A 24,524-nucleotide genomic window follows, 5' to 3' on the forward strand; every position below is an offset into this window, starting at 1 on the left:
GGTTGAATCCCACCAAATCCTACTGACTTTTTTATGCTCTATTTGTTTAAACATTTCCTAACTCAATCCTCCTCAGCTGAGGTTAAGTCTTCAGAGCTCCCAACTTTACCACTGATTTCCACGGCCTAGGATCCCTGAAAGCAAATCTGACCAATAAAAACTAAGGCAAATAATTTAGTTCTGTGGTATGAATAATTCAGTTTTATTTAGGTGTAATATTTTTGTATCTGTATTAGAAGTATCAAATGAACACGGACAATGACTGAGGGATGCCTCTTGAGCATCCTGCACCTGAACAATATCTGTTTAAAACTACTATTCTCAGTGGTGAACATAGACCTTGAGAGATGAAAAACTGAGGGCATTTTCCTGCAGAATCATATTGTGATATTGGCAATATAAATCTAGTCTAGGGAAAGAAGAATGATACATCTCTCACAAAATTGGAACAATATTTTAATTATCATTAAAAAGCCAAATTCCTCCTTGTGAAAAGAATATGAGGAAAGCATTCTTTTTTCAAATAAAATCCATAACTTATACCTAAATACTTCAGATAATGCAAGAATTAAAGCAATCGTCATGCCTTTGAGAACTGAATTTTGAAGTTTCTGATCGAATTCCTGTTATTGTATTGTTAAGGAAGTGGCCCCGTTCACTGAGCTGAAGCAACACTGGAAGAGTTTCCTGTTTAAAGCAGCAGGGAGTGCAGCCCTGAGAACATCAATCACACAGTTCATGATATTAACTTGACTGGAGCATTGCAGGAACAGGGCTCCAGTCAGCTTCAAGGGTCCCCTGCAGTGTTATATATGGCAAGATCCTGCAGTTAGTATTTCTTCGCTGTGACACAATAACTCTCTAACAGAAATGGGAAGAGAAGGAACTTGACTGCACTAGGGAATTGATCAGTGGCTTAGCATTCTCTCTCTCCCTAGTGTCTTTCAAAAAGGTGCAAAGATTTGAGAAGTCAATTATGTAATAACCCACACATAAGTTTCTTTGACAGAACAGTAATTTCTTATCTTAATAACTTAAAGTTCAAGTCTTAATGATTTATATCCTTCGTGATTTTAAATTATCTCTACTGTTGCTTTTATTTTTTAAAATACATTTAAAAAGACTGTTATGTTCTGGTAGTGATTTCAAAAGAATAAATACATGTTTTTAAATTTGTTGTCTGTTCTACATTCTTTCACAAAATTTCTAGACAAGGAGATGCAGTGGTCCTATGAAATCTTTAATAGTTAATTCTTTATTAAAAGTAAATGTAATCCTATTTGGTCAATAAAAATGCCAAAACTAGGAGCAGGATCATCACAAAAGCGGCAATGTCAGACAGATTTGCTGTCTACAACAAAGATCTGTGGACAAAACATCATGAAATGGACTATTCTGGCTGGCCTAGCAGTTGATGTTATGAACAGATTTTGTTATATGCAGACATAAATCCTGATTTTCAGAGACGTGATGGAGGTGCTACTAACTTGAAGAAAGAGATGGAATACTTTTCATTCAGCCTGATCATCATTCATGACCCTGAATACTCACACCTTGATTAAAGTTATTAGAAACACTGAATTTACTTACATCATAAACACCAATCTCAAAAACCATGGAGGAGATAATAGACAAACCCTGCTTTTATACACAATGTAAAGGATGAAAAGAATGAAGCACAGCAGGATAAATATATCTATCTGAACTATCAGGGAAAAAGAAAAACTTATATATACCAATGAGTATATTCAATTTGATAAAATGCTTCTTGAGTTTCCTAGATTGGTTTTCTGAAAAATAAATTAATATTCTAGAGTGTTTAAGGTACACATAGTGCAATTTTAGGAAGACTGCTCCTTGACTGAATGACTGAACTTTATGCAAATGCCTTCACTTATTCAAGTAACACCACTTATAGAAATGGAACACAGATCTGAGCTTGTATATGACTTGAAATAACTCTCAGAAACATGAACACTAGCATGCATCTTTGACTACTCTTCCCAGAATATTACTTACTAAAGTTTTGGGCATGTTGTTAGGAGGACTATTGTATTATGACTTATCTCACAAATCTGTATTTGGAGAATGCTCATGCTCCATATCCCCTTATGCTTGCAGATGGATGCTTAGCAGACAAGAGAGCAAGCTAAGATACAATGAACAAAAGTAAACCTCAGTGGAGTATTTTTATGCTCAGTGTCTGACAGTGTGAGGGTCTTGGTCCATTTCCTCTCAGGTCTGTAGATCTCTGAGCTGACCAGCCTGTCCTGCTGCTCTGAACAGTGAAGGCTCAGCCACTAGGACAGACAGCAACAGCTTCTTGTGTGTTGTACAAAGCAAGAGAAAGGCACTGGAGAAGCAGGTGAATACCAGAGCAATTGCAGAAACATCCAGCGATGAGTTCAATTGCACTGAGCTGTTTCCGTGCAACAGAACAGGTCAAACATCCCAAGTACCTACTTTCCATTCATCATGTCACCCAACCTGGTTCTCCCACACACCACCAGTTCTGATCACTAAAAAGTCCATTGTGACCTAGTGGCTGTCAAAAAGGAGGCACCTCAGGCTGTGCTTACTGATGTTGTTGAAGTCAGAAGCAGCAAGAGAGGAATTTTAAGAGCAGGAGTTCCAATAGTATGTGGACAAGAAAATAATAGGAATGATGGGACAAGCGGGAATGAAGCATTGTACATCCAACCTCATATTTCTAGTGCAGATATGTGCAATTGTAATAATGTATTTAAAATGAATGACAGACAATGAAACATGGACACTGAAGAAGTCTTATGACAAAAACTTTAAAAATGTTTTGAAAATAGGAGAATAATTTAAACTCAAATGAACACACAAGACTAACACTAGGAACTCCTGAAGGAAAATTTCCTCCTTCTTATTGAACAGAAATACGATAAGATTGAAGATGATAATACATAAGAACAGGGAGAATCACCCCAAACTAAGTAGCAATGGCCATATGGACTAAGAAAGCTATTTAGTGTGAGCCAGTCCTGGGATACAGAAAAAGAAAATGCCATAGTTCTCCCTTTCTCTCCTTTAAGCTGTGAACTTGAAGTAGCTGAAAGGAAAACTTACTTGGTAAGCCTAATTTTAAATTGCGTTTTTGTTATTTACATTGCATCCCCCTTCCTACAGTTCAAATTTTGCTCTTAGAGCAAACTAATTTTATTCTGGAAGCATATCTTGGCATTAAAAACAACTCTAAAGCAACTTTGGGATGAATGAGGCATGTTATTATTTGAAAAACAATTAATCCAAATAAAGAATAATCTTAGTCCTATCTTGTTGCACTCACCTACGGCAAGTGGGAGGAATCTTGGGAACTGAGCTTTCTAAGCAGCAAGGATCAGTTTGAGAACTTGTAATATCTGATATTGAGGAAAGTCAGGTCTCCCCTTTCAGCCAAGGAAACACGATACACAGACAGCCCAGAAACCTGAGAAACTTGTAAAAGCTGTTATTTCCATGTCCTGCTGTTAGAGTATGACAGGAAATAATATATATATATATATACACACATTATATATTCACTGTAAACTTATTCATATACATTTCATCTGAATATGTTTTTTTTTTTAAATAGTTAAATCAGTGAAAAAGGTAGACTTGCCAGTTCTTTACTACTGTTTTATAGTAGTAGGCTCCTTGCAAGATTATCACCAGCCTCTCCCATCCACTGTCTCTCCCACAGTCTATAATAAATATTTAATTAAGCTCAAAACAGCTGTTCTTAAACTCATAACCTAGCTTTGAAGTTCATTGCTTTCATTTTAGCTCTGAAAAAAAAGGCTTCTACTCCTTAAAGTTTTCAATTATCAGAGTGACAACAAAACCCCAACGGCCTGTGGCACTGGTTATTACATTTTGAAATGCTGTACACTGTCAGTTTCAACTGTTTCTCCATAAAGAATTTTTGAGTAGAATTTGCTTTTAAAAGGTAACCCATTTATCAGAGTAACTTCTTGTTGAAGTCAGTCGGCTTGACCTTGTCATGAAAGCAGGAAGTTTCTTTAGCAAAGAAATTACAGCTTCTAAGATCTGTATATAAGTTTGATACTTACAGCTAAACAGTAAGCTTTAGTCAGCTTTCACTCATCCTTCTTTAGAAGCTCTGACTGATTTTTTTAACAGACTTTGCACTATAATTAAAAACCAAAATGGTCTGAGCTGAACATGACTCTATGCTTTCAAGAGATACCAATGCATTTCTCCATAAGAGAATTTCCAAGATGTTAGCACTTGGAAGAAAAAATGTTGATTGAAACTGATTGCTGCCTTAATAACAGAGAAGGTTGCTCACTCTCAGAGCAGCTCTAAGACTAAAGTAAGTCAAAAATCTGAAACCAAAGCATTCTGCTAAAGAGCCAAAGGGAGATTTTATCTACCTTGTATCTAAACTGCCGAAGGGTATTTATATTTTTCCTCATAAGTAGAGAGAAAGAGACAAATAAACGTTACTTGAACTAGCAATCAACAGTATCATAATGAAGAATTCCAACAGATATTAAGGAATTACACAAACCGCTAAATCACTAAAATAGCTGAAATGGCTAATTAAAGATTATATCATTTCAGAAAACAGCTGATGCATGTGAAGCTTATTATGCTGTGCAGAATATTTAAAGATATAGCAAAAGACTGCTTTGCAGAAAGGGTGAGAGAAAAATAAAAATACCTAAGTTTTAAGAGTAGATTTTTAAATTAAAATTATTTCCATCTGACTGGCATCAGCTTTTGCTGAAACATTCTTCTCTCTGGAATGAAGTCTCAAATATTTCAGGCTAAGCAAGCCAGACAGTAAAATCTAAAATAAGACTTGATGTGCAAAAGTGGTCAACTCTTTAACACTGAAACTCATTTTCCTTTTCATTAATTTCTAACTGAAAGTTGGGACTTTCAGTAACTGTTCCTATTTTCTGACTGTGAATGTGTTCCTAGAACAGCCTTATCAAACAAAGAGGAACAAGAACTGTACACAATGGTGCATCTAGAGACTTTATCCCTTCCTGTCCTCTGCCACAGTGCTTCTTGTTTTGTTATTTTATCGTAGAGTGTCATATGGGAAGACTGGTACTGTTAGCACCTGTGTATCTTATATTGTCATTCAAATAAACAAAGTTTACACAAAGCCTCTAGTGTTTGTTACTTCATCCTGACAGATTGAGAAATCTCTGTAGGGCTGAGATGCCTTCTTGATTACTTTTGTACCCAGGAACTATAGGCATTTATGGGACCATAAAAACTTAATCAAAAGTAGAACATCAGAAGTTGTTCATGGTATGTCAGGCCACTCTCCTGAAATTACTTAAATCACCACCCCCTCCTGAATTCTGTCTGACAGCCTTTGGTGGAAAGAATTTCCTTGTGGAAGTATCACTTCTTGTTCTCTTACATGAAAATATTAAAACAGTAGGAATGTAAGTCAAGTTTATTGAAAACTGTCCAATTCACATAAAATTTTACAGATTCACTACTCTCAGAACATCAGCTTCTATGTATCACTCACCAGCCTTTGTTTTCACAGCATCATTTACCTTTCAGGACCAACTGCATTGTCATTGTGTCAATGTGACGCAGAATGCTACCTGTCGCCAGACAATGCTTCACCTTCCCACACTCAGTATTTGCACACAGGCAGGAAGTTCTCTGAAAACATCTGAAATAAAACCTTCTTTCAAAGAAAAAAAAAAAAAAAAAAGAGGAAAAGCAGAAGACCTAGTTTTACTGCAGTGCCTGTGACAGTCCTTACCACACAGCAGACATCAAAGACAAGCTACATTTTCTCTGTCAGAAATCCCTTATTTTCCTGTTGCTTTCTTCTCGAGCAACATTTTTACACTTCACATTTAATTGCAAACTTATATTTTCAGCTCTGTGGGGCAGGACATCTTTTGTTCTTCCACGTAGCCAATCTCCCCCACCAAGGGAGGGTTTCAACAAAAGGACTATTACTTTGTAACTGTTTTCATGATGTATTTCTGTGATGTTGTGTTCCCCAGCACACACCTTCCTACGTAAGAGCACACGTAAGTCTTCTCAAAACACCACATTTCTCCACTGAAAAGTTGTGAAAGACATAATTATGCAACTTAATGCCCGAGGTGTGAACTATTTATAATAATACTGTGATACACAGTATAGATGTATCTTTGACCAATGAACTCCTAGGACCTTAGGAGTCATACAGGAAAGAACATTTTTGCTATTTTCTGAACATTGCAAGAATACATACACTGACAAAATAATAAAATTTGCCATAAAAATAAAACAAATTTAAATCCAACCAACATTTATGCTGTGATGCCATGAGTTTGTTCTCAGGCATTTTGTTAATTGGAAATAAGGAGTTCATTCAGTAGGTCAATTCTTTGCTGCCAGTATTTCATCGGTGTCAGTAATGGCACCTCCATGGATTTATACAGAATAATTTCTTGTGATTAGACTGATTCAGAATTAGGCATCAGCCTTTTCTAAAGCAGCTCTTTTGGGGCTTCATTAGAGAATGTTTAGATTAAGATTTCCAAAGATTTCTGTGTGTAGATATGCATCTTCCTAATAAAAGAAAATCAGATAAAGTGAGCTGTGTCTCCATATACATATACACATATGTAGAGTGTAATGCAGACTGTACTGAGCCTAGTGACACTGCACTTCTATGAAGTTATTCACACACATATATCCATATATAATTTGCAGGTTTAGATTTAAGAGACTGATTCAGAATTAATTGGGAAAAGTTTGGGGTTTTTTTCTTTCTGAAAACAGCTCTTTTTGCTTTACTACAAAAACATTATACTATTGCTTCTGCAGCTGCAGACGCAACCACAAATGTAATTGCCTGTCATGCAGTGGAGAAATCTAATTAAAACCACTTATTTGCACCTACTAACCAGTCTCCTTAAATTCAGACAAAAGACCTTACCACAAGCTAAACATAAGTACAGAGTGCAGTCTGCAATTCAGTGAGAGAAACAACTTGTGTTTTCAGATAATTACGCCTGCCTCCATTTTCCTGCTATTACCAATTAGCATTAACCATGAACTTAAATGACTATGTAAATCACTACACCTGGCCACTACTCCAGACGCACTCAGATTGTTAGTATGATATTGGACAATGTTTTTTATCTTTTACGTGCTTAAAATGGTGACTTTTTAGTGTTGAGGGCAAATTTCTAATTGTATGTGTTTAGATGTGCAACATACAAAAATTACAAAAAATGTTTGACAAACTGCATGTAATAACTTGCAGTTTTATCTCAAGAGACACAGGGTTCTTGAGCAGTTTTATAGATGAGACCAGAATATTCCTTTGGAACGTCCTTCACAATGTCTTTTAGAACAATTAATATTTCAGTTATTTCATAGGAAAAGAAAATCTACAGAAAGCTCCAAGGTAAGTAAATAGGCAGGTAGGGCACTAAAGCAGAATGCCTTAATAAATAGCCTGCAGCACAAGTTCATCTGGCAGAGTTTTCTGCACTTCCCTAATGTGATACTTTCACTGAAGTGTTTACTCTGTTTCACACTAGACAGTGGTGACTGGACAGGTGGAAGAGCTGTGCTGTGCACCAATTCAGTACTATTGCCATCACCACATCACTTCTTGCTTTCTTTGAGGAAACAGCACTGCTAGACAGAACCCGCTGAAGAAGTACTGATGCTTTTACCATTTCACATTTCCGTATTTAAGAAATAGGCCAATAATAAAATTAAAACTGTATCTTACAGCCATTATAAGACTTCATTAAGTTTGTGGGTGGCTGTAGAACAGGATTTCTTTAACACTTTTCTTGCACCACCTCTTCAGGGTTCCAGGCCACCCTCATGCCCTGTGCGTATCCACCACTCATCCCTGTGAGTGCTGAGCGTCCATGTCTGGGCGAAGGGGCGAGAAGGAGCCGGACATGAGCTGAACTCTTCATTACCTCAACGTGTATCTGTACCCACACGTTCTGGAGTTACCCTCAGCGACAGACACCTCCTCAGGGGCCACCTGGGCCGCAGGGCACCGACCCCGCCGGCACCGCGCTCCCTGCCCGGCTGTCCCTGTCCGGCTTGTCCCTGTCCGGCTTGTCCCTGTCCGGCTGTCCCTGTCCGGCTGTCCCTGTCCGGCTGTCCCTGCCTGCCCATCCCGAGCAGGGAACTGCCTCTTCCCATTAGGTGCTCGCATCCATCACCCACCCGCACCCCAGCTCTCACCCCGCGAACCTGGACGCAGGTCAGTGCTCAGAATCAAAAGACACCGAGATCATCGAGTCCAGCCTATGAGCGGACACCACTGTGACAACCACATCAGCACTCAGCGGTCTTTCCTTAAACACCTCCAGTGACGGTGACTCCAGCACCGCCCTGGGCAGCCCGTTCCAATGTCTAACTCTCTTCCTGCGGAGAAGGCCCGAGCAGAAGGTCCCCTAGCGCAGGCTGGGACCGGGTGAGGGAGCGCGCCGGGCCCTGCGCGGTACCTGCGCGCAGCTCCCACCCACCCTCAGCGCGGAGCGGCCGCCGCGGGGCCGCCTCGCCCCGCCCAGCCCGCCGGGGGGCGGGGATTGGGCGAGCCCGCCCGTCACTCCGCGGCGGCGCCGCGCAGCGATTGGCAGCCGGCGCTGTCAGTCATCGGCGGGACCGCGCCCGCCCCTTGTTGTCACGGCGCCGTGCGGGGCTGGGGCCGCTCGCGCCGCCGTTGTTGCCGCCGCCGCCGCCGCGGGAGCCCGGGCGGGGAGCGGCTCCCCGGCCTCGCCATGGCCACCAGCACCACGGGCTCCACGCTGCTGCAGCCCCTCAGCAACGCCGTGCGCCTGCCCGTCGACCAGGTGAGGATGGGGAGGCGCCCGCCCCGCCGCCGCTCCCGCGGGCTCGCCGGGGAGGGACCGCACCGCGCCCCCGCTCCGCGCCGTCCTGCTCCGCCCCGTCCCCCCGCGGCCCCTCCATCCATCCGCGGGGCCGGGGCAGGGCGGGCAGCGCCCGGAGCGGGGGGCGGCCGCGGTTCCTTTCCGCGCCCGCGGGCGGGGGGGCGCCGGGGCGGCGGCCGCGCTTCGCGGGCAGGTGCGCCCGCTCCGCGCCCGCCGCGGCTGGTCCAGCATCCCGCCCTCATCCAACCCTGTCCTGCCCGGCCCTGCCGCGCCCCAACTTGTTGGCATCGTCAGTCGGCCAGATGCGGCTCCGCAGCTGGGAATGGGGCCGGTATCAGCGCAAGGGATGCAAAGGTTGGGTAATAATTGCAAATGCAAAGCAGCGCGCTGCGCCTAGATGCGCCTGCCGGGGGGTTTACACGCGGTGTTAAATAATGTGCGCCGCACACAATGCTGCTGGGAATTCGTATGTGCTTTGTAGGCAGAGCATTTCTGTGGTATCTATTGTCCAAGTGATATAAAAATTCTTGAAGGCTCTTAATCCTGGTGTCTTCATGAAACATTAGAAGATTACAAAATAAGATTGGGAAACTGAGGTTTGCTGAGTTTAATCACTGAAGTTGGACTAGAATGTTTGTTTATGGGGGAAGTGTCTATCACTGCGTATATCTACAGAATATTTATGTATTTAGGAATACATAAGAAAAGTAATCTGAGGTACCTTCTCATATAAATTTTGTAGCACCAAGAAATTTCATGTTAGGAATTTTTTTTTTAAAGCTTCATTCAGGTACATATGAGTGAAACATGTTAAAGAAAATAGTCTGTGCTTCAGCAGAGGGAGACTTTGATGGCTTGGTTTTACAAAATACATGTAATAAGTGAGAGAAGTAACTCAAATTAAATACAGAGGAAGGAGCATGCCTAGAGAAAGTATTTTGGAAGTGTCTGAGTTACTCATTCTTCTTTTTTCCTCCCCCATTCCCCAGCCATTTGTTTGAATGGAACCATAGTAAAGGATATACATGAAAAAGTACCTTCTAGAAAACTGGTAAAACAGGCAAGTTGAAATTGAGCTTCCTGTGGTGGAATAGATACTGGGCACCCCTTGCAATGATACCTGTGGCTGGGATCGATAGCACCTCATGGCTTGGTGCCTCATACCTACAGGTGGTAACCTGCTGTTGCCAGGTGCCACGTGTTTATTCCATAAAATATACAGCTTCTACAGGGTACTTTAAAACACATCAGAGTTGACCATCTTTTTATGGCATGATGCCAGGGATGTCTAATTTTCTACTCATATTAGTAGTTATAAATTTAATTGTTTTGTGACATGGTGTGGTTACTGCCAAAATTGTTTTAATATTGTGGATACCACATTTTGATGATAATGAAATTACATTTTATCAAAGCCTGGAAAGCTTCCCTGTATTGAGTGTTTTGCAACAGATGTTCCTGTAGAGCCAAGAAGTTTTCATAAAGTACACTTTGAGCTCTGTTGGAGCTTTTGGGAATAATCACATTGGAAGGTGGCTAAACATGTAGTTTAGAAGATTTGTTATAAGCAGTTGGAAGTCAGACATACATTGTTTTCGGACATCAGTGGACTGTATATAATATAGGTCCAGTTGTGTATGAAGAGCACCGATTGTGACTGGAGTATGAATTGAAGAGCTTCAAAATTATGCTGCACTGAAAAAAAATTAAAAAAAGCAAAGGTATTTGCAGCCTCAGCTCAAGATTCTGTCTTGATAGTAAATTTGTAATACAGAAAGAATGTGAATTGTGTTCAGTGTAATCAAATCAAAGGAAAGAAGGAGATAATGAGGGCAGGGAAGAAAAAGTGCTGATACTCTTTGGTGTGTTTGCTCAGAGATTATGCATGACATTTGGTGATACTATAAGCATATTCAGAATGAAAATGTAGCACTACTTTGAAAAAATAATAGAAAAATGAGGGTTTTTTGGTTTAGTACATTGTTTCTACTACTCACTCCAAATCTGTACTATGACTATAGTCATACCAATATAGCAGCTGCTTGAAATAGGGACTCTGGTATGACACCAACACTCAGAACTGCTGAAGATCAGTAGGGTTTTTTTCTCCACTCATTTTCAGTTTTGACCTCAAATAGATACTAATCTTTATCCAAAATATTGCTTAAATTGTTATTTAGGTTTAAGCCATTACTATTTAATTGTCCTGCTAGGGTGTATAACTCTTGGAAGACAAATTGAGGTAGCATGTGTCCATATTGTCTTACTCTCTGGTGTTCAAACAAATGAATGGAGAAACTTCCCTAGCTGGCAGTGGATGGAAGTAGAAATTTAAATTCAAGGTGAAGTTGCTGTCTCTAAGATTAATCAATCAGATCCACATTTCTGTGTGGATCAAGTGTGAGAAATTGAGTCCTTTTTTACTTAATCCTTGGCAGAGCTAGAGGCGGAGATTTGACCATGCTGTTGGTTATGTGCTAGTTGGAGGTCAGTGGAAAATATGAAGGGTGAGCTCCATCAGAGCCATTTGACACAGCAAATGTCCTTTATTTGCCCAACTGTGTTGCTTTAACAATTGTCTGTTCTTAGACATTTTTCCTTGGAACTAGAGTACTAGGTAGCTAAAAGAATGGAGAAGAACTTGTTTGCTGCTTCTGTGTGTATCCCCCAACAAGCTATTGTGCAGTAACTTGTTGCTGTGTTAACCTTACCTTTGGCTTTTGTTTTGTCTTGCACCAAGTTAACCTAAAGGGCTACTTGAAAAAGTTACTGTGTTCTTTATGGGCTTCTTGGGCCAGTTTTTCTGATGTTATTTTCAGTCATTTGATGAAAGGGAAGATGCTTGGTGTGAGCAAGAACCCACAGCAAACTCACCTTTCTTCTGTGTTTTGTCAGAGGAAAAAAAATCCCACTGCTTGGGAGTGAAAAACCTCATAAAAACGGTTTCATTTCACATCTTAGAGAATGTAAGTTGGCTGCTCAGGAAAGGAAGCATTCTGTCAACAGCTGTGGCACATTAGGTCCTTAAAGTTAATGAATGAGTGAATAAATATTAATGTGCTGCATATTTTGTCTTCTCAGGGGACAAAAGGAATAAAAGTTGCCATGTCCTTCCCACCTGGACAACTTCCCAAGAGAAGTATGGGAAGGTTTACCATAAAAATTTGGCTGCTAGAGTATCACATGTTGCATAATGCATTGACGTTGCAATTTGAATTATTTTATTGTAGTTACATCTGTCACCTAGCTTTATATTTTTTCCATCTGTTCTCATGTAATATTTATGTCTCTGCTTCTTTCTTCTTTCTCTAAGGTGAAGCCTGACAAATAATGTGTTGGACTTTGGTCTGTTTCCAATTCTATCACTACCTTGCTGATTTTTTATTGACAAATGACTTACCATGATGATGTGGCAGTTACTTGTCATTAAATTGGAAAGATTTAAATTTGCTTTGACAATGATTCTAGGAGAGCAGAGCTTTCTTTTTGGTCCCTGTGGGGTTAGGGGAGTTCAGAGAATAATCATTTCCTTTCCCTGCTTCCACCAGAGGGAGCAAAATTTTTTACTGAAAATGAACAGAAATTGTAGGGGTTATTTCTGCCTTTCATTTGTTGTAGAAATAGATAATTTGTAGTAGAGGAATAGTTGAGCAGGGGAGATAGGAGACTGACTGTGACAATATCTGAACATCAACTTTTTATATGAGTTGTCTAAGAGATTGATCTTGAGATCCTGAAATATGGTCTGAACTTAACAATCACCAGTCTGAACTTCAGTGGTTATCTTCTAGATAAGAAAAGGAAGAATGTGGCTCCAACTACTAACAATATAGCTATGTGAAGATATGTGGACAGAATAAAATGTCATGCTTATGATTATGCACTTGACTTAAACTCCAGGATGTAAAAATAAGCAGTGGTTTTTTTCAACAGAAGGAAAAAAAAAAAACCAACTCTGCTGCTTCCACACTTTTCTTGGTTTTCAGTTGGGTTGTTTTTTTGTTTTTTTCCCCCAGTCTAATTTTAGCTTTTATTTTGTTAAGTTTTCTTATTTGTGTAGAATAAATACAATTTTCTGTGTGAGTGCCATCAATCTTCAGAGAATCTAAACTGACTTTTTTATTAAGAATAGACATAGAAATCCAAGTCTTCTTAACACGAATTGCATAAACCACACAAACTTCCTTTGTTTAGTGCTCATAAGCCAGTTTGCTGTACCTTTACATAATTTTCTGCATATGTCTCTTTGTGCAGAGAGTTACCCAAGTTGCTTTCATCATGACCTTAACACACTTGGTTCCACATAAAAGCGTTGATGTATGTTGAGCCTGTGTTTCACCTTTAAGCCCTCAAGGAGAGTGGGCAGGAATTTTCTTTGTATATAACTATGAAATACTTATTTCTTACATGCATATGATGTAAGAAAATAATTAAGCAATTTTTTCTCCTTTATTTTGATGCCTTGGAGGTGAGCACAGCTGTAGTTTGGAGAAAAGGCAAGGCTTGGAGGTGGGGTAGGGAATTTTGCTGAGAAGCATTATGTACCTGATTTGCCTGCAGGGTAAATCTGAGTATGTCGCCTATTTAGATCTACTATTTCACAAAATTTTGAACATTAGTGATGCCTTATCATCCCTTGTTTTCTGCCAAGGCAATGTAATGTAGCCTCCTGAGGGCTGAAATGTTTTAGTCTGATGAAAACCTTTTTGTCTAAACACGGAATGGATATCAAAATGTTTGTCCTCTATAATTGTCCAGTATTAAGATGGCCTAACATTTGACTGAAGCATTATCAATCTAGAAAAAAGAATAAAGTGAAGGGTGTCCCAAATTTTCTTCTTTCATCACTGATTCTTAGACCCTTGCGTATGGTTGTGGAACCCAAAGCAGCTCATTACTGATTTTTCAGATATGATCCAGGAAATATATAAGTAATAGATGTAATAGCTTTCACAGGTGTGTAAAATGCAAACACTGAAGGCAAGGGAGTGGTAGGATAAGCAAATTGTGCCCCTACTTTGCCCTGTACTTTCCTCATGTGCTGCTAGCAGCAGTCAGGAAAATGAAGGGTGGATGGCAAAACATGAACTTCTATGATGATAGATAGAGACTGTAGCTGGTGAAAAAAAGCTGGAAATAAAGTTCTGTTGTTCATTCTGTGTGCCGTTCTCAGTGACTGGATGTTTGGAATTGTTTGGATTTGCTTGCCCAGTTTTTAGTGGTTTCTTAACTTCCCTTTGAACTCTTGGAAGGGAGGGAGTGTATCATCAGAAGGGTCCTCTGCAGTGACACCTTTCCCAGGTTTTACTGTTAGTAGTTAGATATTGACTTACCCAACAAACAATAGGTAAAAAGTTAACTCTGCAATGAAAGATATGGATAGAAGGATGAAATGGTTGGGATAAGAGGGAATTGACAAGAGAAAGTGACTGTCTTGAAGGAAGAAGTGAAATCAGTCATGAACAGAGCTGGAAAAGAAAGCAAATGCTGGTTACAGTGTTAGAAAAGATGGGCCATTTATTAAGTGATAGAAAGATTTAGTGCAAGAAGAAAATACATCTATGTGTGAGGATGTAAATTACAGAGCTGCTTTAATTCTTGAGTATTTATAGAAGCAGCAGTGAATTTTGTTCTCACGTGCTTTCATAGTGGGTATGTTTTCTTCTGTTTTTTGTAAAGCAGTGGAAAAACTCAAATATAATTGCTCATGAAGTTTCTAGAGTAAACATTTAAACTAAACACTCTTTACCTGAACAGCTTATTGCTTCTTGTCACAATGTTTTTCACATGCTTATGCAAGTCATTGGTGTAAGTGTGAACACTCTCCTGTGCTCATGACAGTGCAACCCATTTCTGAATCCAAAATGGGGTTCAGTAATTGCTGTGAAAACACTGCAGTTCTGGGATGTTCTGGGATGTTGAGAGGAAACAGTGGAGTCCTCAAAGAACAGTCTAATAAAGAAAGAAGAATAAGGCATAAGGAAGATAACAAGAGTCACTTCTCACGGAGTGCATGGTTACAGCTGTGTTGCTCTTTGTTTCTGAAGGGTTTCTCCTGTAAACCTCTTGTACCACAGCCATGTCGATATTTTCTCTCCATGGGCTTTTTCTTTAGTACTGTGCTGACTTTAAGCAAGAGTTCTGAAAAAAACAATAAAACTGAAAGAGATGAGTCATCTTTATCATTCAGTAGTCCTGACATTTGTTGACTTTTAACTCATGTTTACCTGTTCCTTTGTTGACCTAATGAAGCACTGTGATACATCCTTTGCAGCCTTGATTACAGCATGCTTTCTCCACATTTATTGTTTTGACTAATGTGCACTTTTCCTGAGGAACATCTGTCCATCTTTTTTCCTTGCTTTCCTGGAACTAGGGAGTCTAGACTGGAGTTTTATTTTCTGCTGAAAAGTGAGAACAATTACATGCAGACAAGTGAAAACCCGTTTGCTTGATGTGGGCATCTTCACAATATTTGTGTTACAAAGAAAGTTGATATATCTCTTCAGTATGGTTATTTCATTTTCCTTCTTTCCTTTGGGAAGTGTTTTAAATTCAACATCAGTTGAATCAACATTGCTAGTCTTTTAGCTAGTCTTTTAGCACTTGTTTAAGATCTGTTTGAGAATTTCAATTTGTCTGCAAATTCAGATAAATGCTAGTTATGCCTACTTGTTTTAAGTGATCATTCTGGTAGCTAAGCCATCTTTTGCAAAGGAAAAGCTCCATAGCTCTGCTTTCCATTCTAGAATAATATATCCAAAGGTGAAGAAGCTATTTTGGTTTGGCTATAGTGTGATTTTCTGTAGCTGGGATTTTGGTGTTTTCTTCTATTTCCAGTTAATAAGCTGAAAAAGGTGTTCTTACTCTGAAATGTAGCTTTTGAGCATACTGGTTGTATTACTACAGTGGTATATTCTATATTGATATATATATATATATATATATATATATATATTCAGATACCTGTACAGATCATTCTTGACCTTTCTGACCTGCCTTTTGGCTGAGTAATACCCTTGATTCTATTGCTTCCTCTCAATCTTATGTATCTGTGATATATATATTATATATATATGTCTGTATATAAATATAAATGTATATAAAACCCCAGTTATTCAATTGACTAAGCATGTCATTGAAAAAGTGGACTGAAGGCCCAGACTAAAATTAATTGGGTTTTATTCTTCAAGGTGGAAAGGCTAAAAAGGATTTGAGGTCATCGCAAATGACCTTCTATTTTAGAAGGAATTTTAGAAGTTCAGTGATGGCTGAGATTTGTAGGTCTACCCTTAGAATACATGAGTAAATAATTTAAATAATGGAATTGAATGTAAGAAGTCAGATAAAATATCTTAATATATAATTCAAAATGTTACTAAAATATTATTAAAAATTGAAATAATTTGGAAAGGTGTAGCCTCTCAAAGTAGTGTCCATTGCTTGCATGGGTTGCTGCATACTGCAGATGTTTAAAGGACTGTGGTTATGGTGCTTGGAAATGAGGCTTGGCAGATCTCATGGGGATTATTTCTGAATTGGGAAAAGCAGGAAGATAATAGCCATTATCTTGCCTATTGCCCATGTGGAGGAATACAGACTGTTGGATAGTAGTTTGTTCAAGGGAGAGTGTAGTGAAGTACTCTCCTATTTTTTTCTCCTTCCCATGGAGAGCACTGAGAAGCTGACCGTTTTAAAGCTTGGGGATATTTGTTCTACTTGCTAATTGAAATTACTGTTGTTACCAGATTTGCGCTTGCTACATGGACAGGAGCCTTACTTTCAATGTCTGTTGCTTATTTTAACATGTATTTCAGTTTCTCACATACCAGGATACTATAATTGTAGTGAAGTAGATCTTAATTGAGAAAATGTCAGTTTCTGTTTGCATTTGAAAAAGATACCTCCACAGGTGTTGGTTATTTTGCTTTATTTTTAAATGTCTAGCAAAGTGAGTAGCTGTGGTGGGTTTAGCTTGTAAAGTTTTCGCAAGATTTCAGACACTGTAGTGGTTTGCTGTGCTTTAAAGTAAAAACCTGTTGTTCAAAGACACATTTGAACCTGTGTTTATAGATGACACAGAGAAATGTTCAGTTCCCCTGGAGTTGGTAGATGGAGCTTAAAGATTAACTAGCAAAAAAAGGATAAAAGAATGTAGAAGTGTGAACACAGGATGATAAACGTAGCTGGAACTACTGGATAAACAGATAATGAGGAATATAGTGGTTTTCTGGGCAAAGTTCTGTCTCAAGAACTAACAGCACATGCTCAAATAAAAGCTCAAGGAAAGGTTACCTGTAATATTGAGGCACTTATTGAGTATGACCACCAGAGACCCCTTTAGACAACCCTCTTGGACCATAAAAGGGCTTCCAGTAGGAGAGAGATGCATGCAAATTACTTCTAGGAAAAATGATGTTTATGTATTAGCTAGGAAGTACACTATAATGAATATGTATGATTGCGATGGAATAAATACCCTGTTGTAAAGTTTCACATGTGCATTTGATTAGAGAAGATATCCTCTGGAAGTGTCCAGCACTAAAGAACGCCTGCTTTCTAATACTTCAAATTATTTTATTTGTTATTTTGTTGTACACTGATTTTGTTATCAGTGTCTTGCTAATATATGTGATAGAGATTTTGAGTTCATCTCATTATGTGCATTTGCACTGCGAGTGTGTGATAAAAATCCATGGTTTTAAAAGCACAGTGACTGAGTTGGTCTTTGTTTGGAGCTGTGTTTTGCCAACATAATGCCAGGCTGTGGTGTTTTGATGTTGTAAACTCTTTTTCCCTGGTAGTCTGAGATCTGCAATCCTTAACTGGCCAAACCAGTTTTTGCTTAACAGAAGCAAGTTGTTTAGGTCCTTATTGTTTCTGAAGAGAGAAGAAAACAAAACCCAATTCTTAGTCGAGTTTCACCTTTGAACCCAACTTGCATCCTAGGGTTTTTTTCATGGGTATTCCCATGAATAAATAGCTTTTTTTGACAACTCGTGATCTACAATGGTGAATTCTTGAGAGCCCATCAGAGAGAAACCCCTTCAGCCAATATCTTCCTATCCTTAATGAATTAGTTTCAGTTGTTTTCACTATAAAATGTACATTGATGTTTCATTTTATGTCTTTAGTCATACGGTTTATCTTAGAGTAATGATTAAGTAAGCCTTCTTTGAAAGAGCTTATTGGATTTGATGCTCATTTATTGAGCAAACCAGATTACTGTTGCCTGCATCATGTTGTTCATTATATGCTTTGCTCTCTGTAGCATGCTTAAGAACTGCAAACTGGAAACTGGGAGTTAATACTGGAAACAGAAGTATTATTACTAACCTATCTCATAACTGAATTTGATGTTTTGGTCTGAAACCAGCTTGGAAAGAAAACATTTAAGATCTTGTGTGTAAGTCCTTTCAGCTGTCAATAAATTAATGTGAAGATGAAGTGTATGTATCCAGTATTCAAAAGCACTTGCCAGTGATGTTGATGTTGACTAAAATGGTAAGAGCATGCACTTCGAGGAAGTGGCTGGTGTTAGAAGGCTGGGCTTGGAGTTGTCCTCTGAAAAAGTGCCCTTCACACTAGATACTGTATAACACTCAGTAATACAGTCTTTGATACAAAGAACATTGTGCCGTAGTGCAAACATCTCCCATACTGATATGATTTCAAAATAATCACTGCTGCTTGTTCTCCATTTCTTCATGTTTTACTCATGAAGCAAGGTTGAGACTTCACAGCAGGAATGTTAATTAGCTATATTTTCATCGTGTAAGGCACTGAGTATTAATTGAATAAAAAATGCATTTGAAAGCATTTTTTGCAAGATTTATGATCCTTTTGTTTGAAAGGAATCTTGTTTCTTCTTATCATTCAGAGAAGAAAGGTTCTCTGAGCTACTCTTAAATATCTGTCAACTTCATCAAATACCCTTGCCAGTATCTCTGAATTCCTTTTCCTGACATTTCCCAATAAATTGAAGAAAATTACCAAGCAGTTTGATTTTCGAGCCTTGTAATGGAATTGCTTTTTTCTGCTTTACTGTGGAAAATGTTATTTCCTCCCCCCCCCCCTTTTTTATATTAGGGCAGCAACTTTCAGGGAGTAGTTGGAAAATTGACATTGGTTTCAAATAATAGTCATTCTCACTCTTCAGTTCTTAGCTGTCTGGCATTAGGCAATTACTGGATAATTGTATAAGTTATTTTTTTCTTGGTGAAGGTTAGAAATTGGACGGACGAGTATCCATCTGTACTGCTATCTGGCTGCTGTGGAGAAACAGCAACTCCCCTGAATGTTATAACCAAGTTTTTGTGAACTCTTGTAGATGTTTTTCATTCCTCAACTCATTGTTTTGGTGGGAAAGGGAAGCAGTTTTGACTTAACTTGGAGCAGGAACAAGAAAATAATGATGTTTAAGGAACAAGGCACAGCTGATGCTTCATTAATTGTAGTAAAGTTTGGCAATTTTTGACAAGTATGTGTCAACAAACATGGTGCTTGAAGAGGTTTGTGTTTAAAATGTTACTGCTAAAGTGGCCCTACAGATTTAGAAAAAACATCAAAGCCTTGGCTTTAAGATCTTTTTAAGGTGTATGTACATGATTCTGTCTTGATCTCCTAGCTCTTGCAAGAACTCATATCAAAGTGGTTTTGTAGATCATATTCTATTTTTTTTCCCTAAAATGCCTCTTTTTTCTCTGATAGCCATAGATGTTGAAAAGAAGAGCTAAAGGTTGGAGAAGAGGAATGCTGCTTAGTGCAACTTGCTCACTGGCCCTGTCAGATAAAGGAGGAAGCATGGGTCCTAACTTTCTTTCTGTGGTAGAATGGAGGGCCAAAAATTACTATAGACAGGGAGACAAGCAATGCTGCTATTTTGCACCTCAGAACAGCTGAATTCCAGGGGGAAATGTACCATGGTATGGCTAAGTGGGGGAATTGGAGTACTCCTGAATTTCTATCTGCAGAATTGCCATATCCACAACTTCTTGACTGTTGTCTGTGAAGCATCTTGCAACTTAAACAGCAATAAGAACAGAAGTGCCTTCTTTTTTTTTTTTTTTTCAAGAATAACTTTAAAAAAACCACTAAAGAACAAACAGACAAAAATCCAGAAAAACACAACTCCCCCAAACAAAACCCCTGCATCAGCTTTAATTCATCCAAAGTGATTTATTGAGGCCACAGGCATTCTTTGCTTTTTAGAGGTATGAATGTTTATTTTTCTTCTTATTTGTGAAAATTTATTAAAAATGAGAAAATAGAGAGGCTCCAAGACAAGGTAACATCCAAAGTGTTTGTGTGGGTCACTGGCAGAAAGAGTGAAATGTAACATTCCTGGGTCATCTTTGGTGCCTCAAGTGCTAAACCACTGTTTCTCTTGTGAGGTACTTTGTTGTAAATGTTCTTTGGGTGCCTCTCAGTATCTTGCTGTAGTTGGTAAAAAGCAGAACTTTGTGCCATTGTTTTGCTTTTCAGTGGATTATTAGTAGCCTGTGTGGGCCTGTGTGATTAACTTGAGCCATCCAGTTAGGAATTCTTTGTATCAGTAAAATTCCCTCTCTCCTTTGGCTGCTGTTTTTTCTGAATGAGGCAAATGCCTTCTGTGCTGTGAAGTAGCAGGATTCTGAAGGCCTTGACTGCAGCAATTGACTTTTGATATTAAAATATAGCTGATATGAGGAAGAGGCTTAGCCTAAAATCTGAATTAGTAGATAAAATTTGCATATATTAAAATTAGTTTTGTAGAAGAAATAAACTTTTCTTCTCTATTTCTTTTTAATGTGAACTTAAATTTCTTTAATTGTTAATTAAAGATGATGTCTGTGTTGTAAAGTTGGAGACTTCCAGCTGTTCAAATCCAATGTTATGCTAGAATTTCCTCTTGATGATGAAAATCCTTGTGACAGTCAGTGACCCTTTTCTTTTTTTTTTTCATGTTAAGAATTGATTCCTTAAATACTTTTTCCTTAGCAATAACTTTGTTGTTACAAAAGCATGGCATAAATTATATTTAATTCTTTTAAAATACTAAAATAAGTGTCTTTAAAAGTTACATACTTTCTATTGACTTTTGAAGAGGTCATGCAAATGAGAATTTCTTTCGTAGACAGCTTAATGCAGTTAATGGTATAATGGATTTGTATTTTGTGTAGCTACTCCAAATATTAAAACTGAATTTGTGTTCTTGTTTTACTATTACATTTGGCATTAGTTGTGCCTATAATCTGCAGTGCTTGTATGAGTAGTTTTGAACCAAAATAGTGGATTTAATTTTGAAATTGCTAGGCTACACAGAGCAGGATCTGTAATAGCTTAGCATGTCTAACTAACACTTGAGTCATTCACTGCTGAATAACTAGTGGTGATAATTTACATTATAGTTGTATGTTTTTTATTCTTATGTGCACATAACTTTCCATTGCACATTGTTCTCTCTGTAAGATTTTGAGGTATAATTCTCATTGGCTGAGCTGTTGATATCCTGTACCTGAGGAGGAATAAAAATTCTGTTATTTTTATACATGTGCTAAATTATAACTGCTCAGGGTGAAACTTGCCATTCTACAGCTAGATTTTTTTTTTCACCCCTGAAATCTCAGCTTTAAATAGACCTTGGTTAGGTTTTTTTAAAAAATTTCTTCTGTAAAATTTAAGCTGCTTATTGGAACAGGTTTTATGACCTCATGGAAGCACATTACAATTTGGTTTGAAGAATGCATCATGCAGCTTTAGGGAACATGTTGTCTTTGTTTTTGTGAGTGTTCTGTTCACATTTGACCAAGTCATATGATAGTTACAAAGTTGTATTTTGCCCATTCTCACAGTGTTATAAGAGCTTGACATAAGTTTTCAAAAGGTACACAAGTATACCATTCCCAATTGTTGAAGTTTGTATATATAACATTTGCCAGCAAAATCACTGCTTGGTTGGGTGCCTGGTTTTCATGGAAGCTTTCAAGATGGTGAGGTCCAGCTCTGTTCTTGTTCCTGCTCATTTGCTGTCTGTTCCTTTTGTCTCCTAGGCAGCCAGTTAATTTTTATCACCCTTTCAAGGCAAGCTGTGTATGTGAAGGCAAGTTCTTCATCTATCTCAGTGTGGGTACAGTGAAGCTGTCTGTCAATTCCACACTGTTCAGCATGGCTTAAGATGGGAGATGGAGTTAGGAAGAGGCTGAATGTTACATTTTGGCATTGTTTACTAAACCTAGTAGTGCAGCACAGGAAAAGTATTTCTGTGGGATGAAGTGGTTGGCATTGAGGATCCAACATGGGTCCTATAATAATTTTGGGAGACAGTGCTTTTGCCTAGGTTAGTCCATGGGCTAAATGTTCACTTGTCTTTGGCGCAGATTCTCTAGTTAAGTTTAGTTTATAAGAAATCAGGTTTGTATATCCAGACACCATTGCACAGTACTTGCCAAAGCAGATGAAGTGCAGATAACTGGGAGGCTTCAGGTGCCTCCTCTGATGTGAACTAAAACACTGTGTAGATGCATGTATTATCTCACTGCTGGAATTGGAAGTCTCCACAGATGGAATTTGGGAGCCCACAGAGTCTGCTTTTCATTCTACTTCCTGTAGTATTGGCAAGGGATTAAACTTCTTTCCATGTGGAAATGAATGCAAATGGTAGAAATGAGTGCTGTGAATTGAAAGCCACAGGAAATGGCAAACAGGTAAGTTTTGATTTTTTTGTTAAAATTCTGTGTTTTCCTTTAAAATGTAAGTAGTCAAGTATTCAAGATGTTTACCAAGTGAATATCTAATGGGTGATAGCAGATGCTCAGAAGTCAGTGTGTCAGATGAAGATGAGCCCTGTGACTCTAACACTGCCCAGAGTGCTCACAAACTCTTCCATATGAGCTCCTTTATTTGGAATGCAAATCACTAGTAAACCAGAGGGTTTTTTAATGAGCTGGAGAAACAATAGAAAAAAAAAATAGATTGTAGTGATGATTTTAAGTTTTGCTTGCATTTTGAGATACTTAGGGCCTGATTTATAGGCATGCTGGATAATAGCATGGATGAAAGAATAGCAGCTGAATTTATATTTTCAAAACACAGTTCCCATTAAAGTTCTATTAAAAGTACTGACTGAAAAACTAGGCACTGAGTGTCTGGAATTGAGCAACCAAAGTTAGTGGGAATTTATTTTATCCTTTGGGTTTTCATAATTTTTGTGCTAGTCTTTCACCTTTAGAATAGGAATATTGATCTTACGATATTATTGCAAAATTTACATTTATTATATGTAGTCTTACCATGTTATGGACAGAGCTGCATAAACGGTAAGGTTTTTATATTCAGTGTAGAATGCAGATGGTAAGCATTTAATGGGTCACAGGATGAGAGCAAAAACTGGGCAATTGTCCATTTGCTGAATGAATCAGAAATACTGCTGGGGAGAATAGAAGAAAGCAGCAGAAAGAATATAGTCAGAATATATGTATATATATGGTATGTATAAAAGCTAAATTCAAGTTGCATGCCTTTCAAACGTTTACAGCTGCATAACTTGGTTTTACAGATACATATTTAAAGCTTTGGGAGCTTTACAAGTTCTGCAGAGCTCTTGGTGCTTTGTAATCTGCGTTTTGGTGCACTGAGACAATGATCAAGATGGGATTGGTAAGAGTAGAGAAGAAATGCAGGGTGGTGTGTGACCATTGTGGTGGTGTCTTAGATTTCCAAGTATTGTGTGTTTGTGCACTTTTTGGGAAGAGCATTTTAAAAGTACCCATTGACAGTTTTGGATTCCTTTGTGAGGAAGGCTTTTGGAAAAGGTTTGTGCAGCTTGGGTCACTTAATTTCATGTTCAGAAAACTGACATGGTAAATTCACATCCTGGAAGTTGGCTTGTGGGGTTCATCTAAAGATATGCTATCCTGCATTTTATTGCTGTTCTTAAAGTGCTCTTCTTGGGGAAGGTATTCTGGGTTGGGTTTTTTTTAATGGGGTTTTGTTTGTTTGTTTTTAATTAATGGGATACTGGTTTTCAGATACAGATTTGATCATTTGAGTAAATAGCTACTCTAAGAGTAAGTGCCAGAGAAAGGTACCCCCATTTTACTCCCTACCTGTTGAATCCTTTGTCAGGTTTGTTTTTTGTGTTTTGTGTGAGGATTTTACACATTCCTAAACCTGCAGGCTCATCCTGAATTGTGAGATTCAAGGTTTGTTGTTAGTGTCTGCTCCTATAGAGTTGATGATGCAGGTCAGAAATGCCAAGCACTTCTACCCTTTTCATGGTAGTAGTAGGAGCCAGATGATGACTTTGCTTTTTCCCTGGGTCTTGCTAGCTTGCTTTTAGTGGTAATCTGAAAAAGGAGGACACAATGTGATGCCAGTTGGTAAATTAGCTATATTGCAGTCAAAGCACTAATGTCTGGGCATTCAGTAAAACCAGCAATGCAAGTGTGTCCATTTCAGAGCAGGTATTTGTGCTCGCTTCTTCCCTCTGTCTGTAGCTCAGCTTCACTACGTATCTATGAATGTGCAGCCTTCTCTGTCTCCCTTCCCCTTCTAGTCTGTCTAGGATGTCAGTTCTCTGGGTCAGAAACATGCTTTGTGGGTTACATAGCCTAATTTCTGTAAAAAATATTCATACATATGAATATATGTTGATACTGAATAACTACTTTT

At 38.6% G+C, this 24,524-nt stretch overlaps 1 protein-coding gene across 1 annotated transcript in view; it reads left to right on the forward strand.

Moving 5' to 3' along the window:
* The first annotated feature begins 8,674 nt into the window (after positions 1–8,674).
* Positions 8,675–24,524, forward strand: part of MBOAT2 (membrane bound O-acyltransferase domain containing 2) — a 93,147-nt gene continuing 77,297 nt past the window's right edge. Inside the window, exon 1 of the mRNA XM_058836489.1 lies at positions 8,675–8,834. Coding sequence (XP_058692472.1) covers positions 8,763–8,834 — 72 coding nt within the window. The 5' untranslated portion in view covers positions 8,675–8,762. The remainder of the gene's footprint in view (positions 8,835–24,524) is intronic.

Source organism: Poecile atricapillus, chromosome 3 (genome assembly GCF_030490865.1).
Source record: "Poecile atricapillus isolate bPoeAtr1 chromosome 3, bPoeAtr1.hap1, whole genome shotgun sequence".
Classification (NCBI taxonomy): Eukaryota; Metazoa; Chordata; class Aves; order Passeriformes; family Paridae; genus Poecile; species Poecile atricapillus.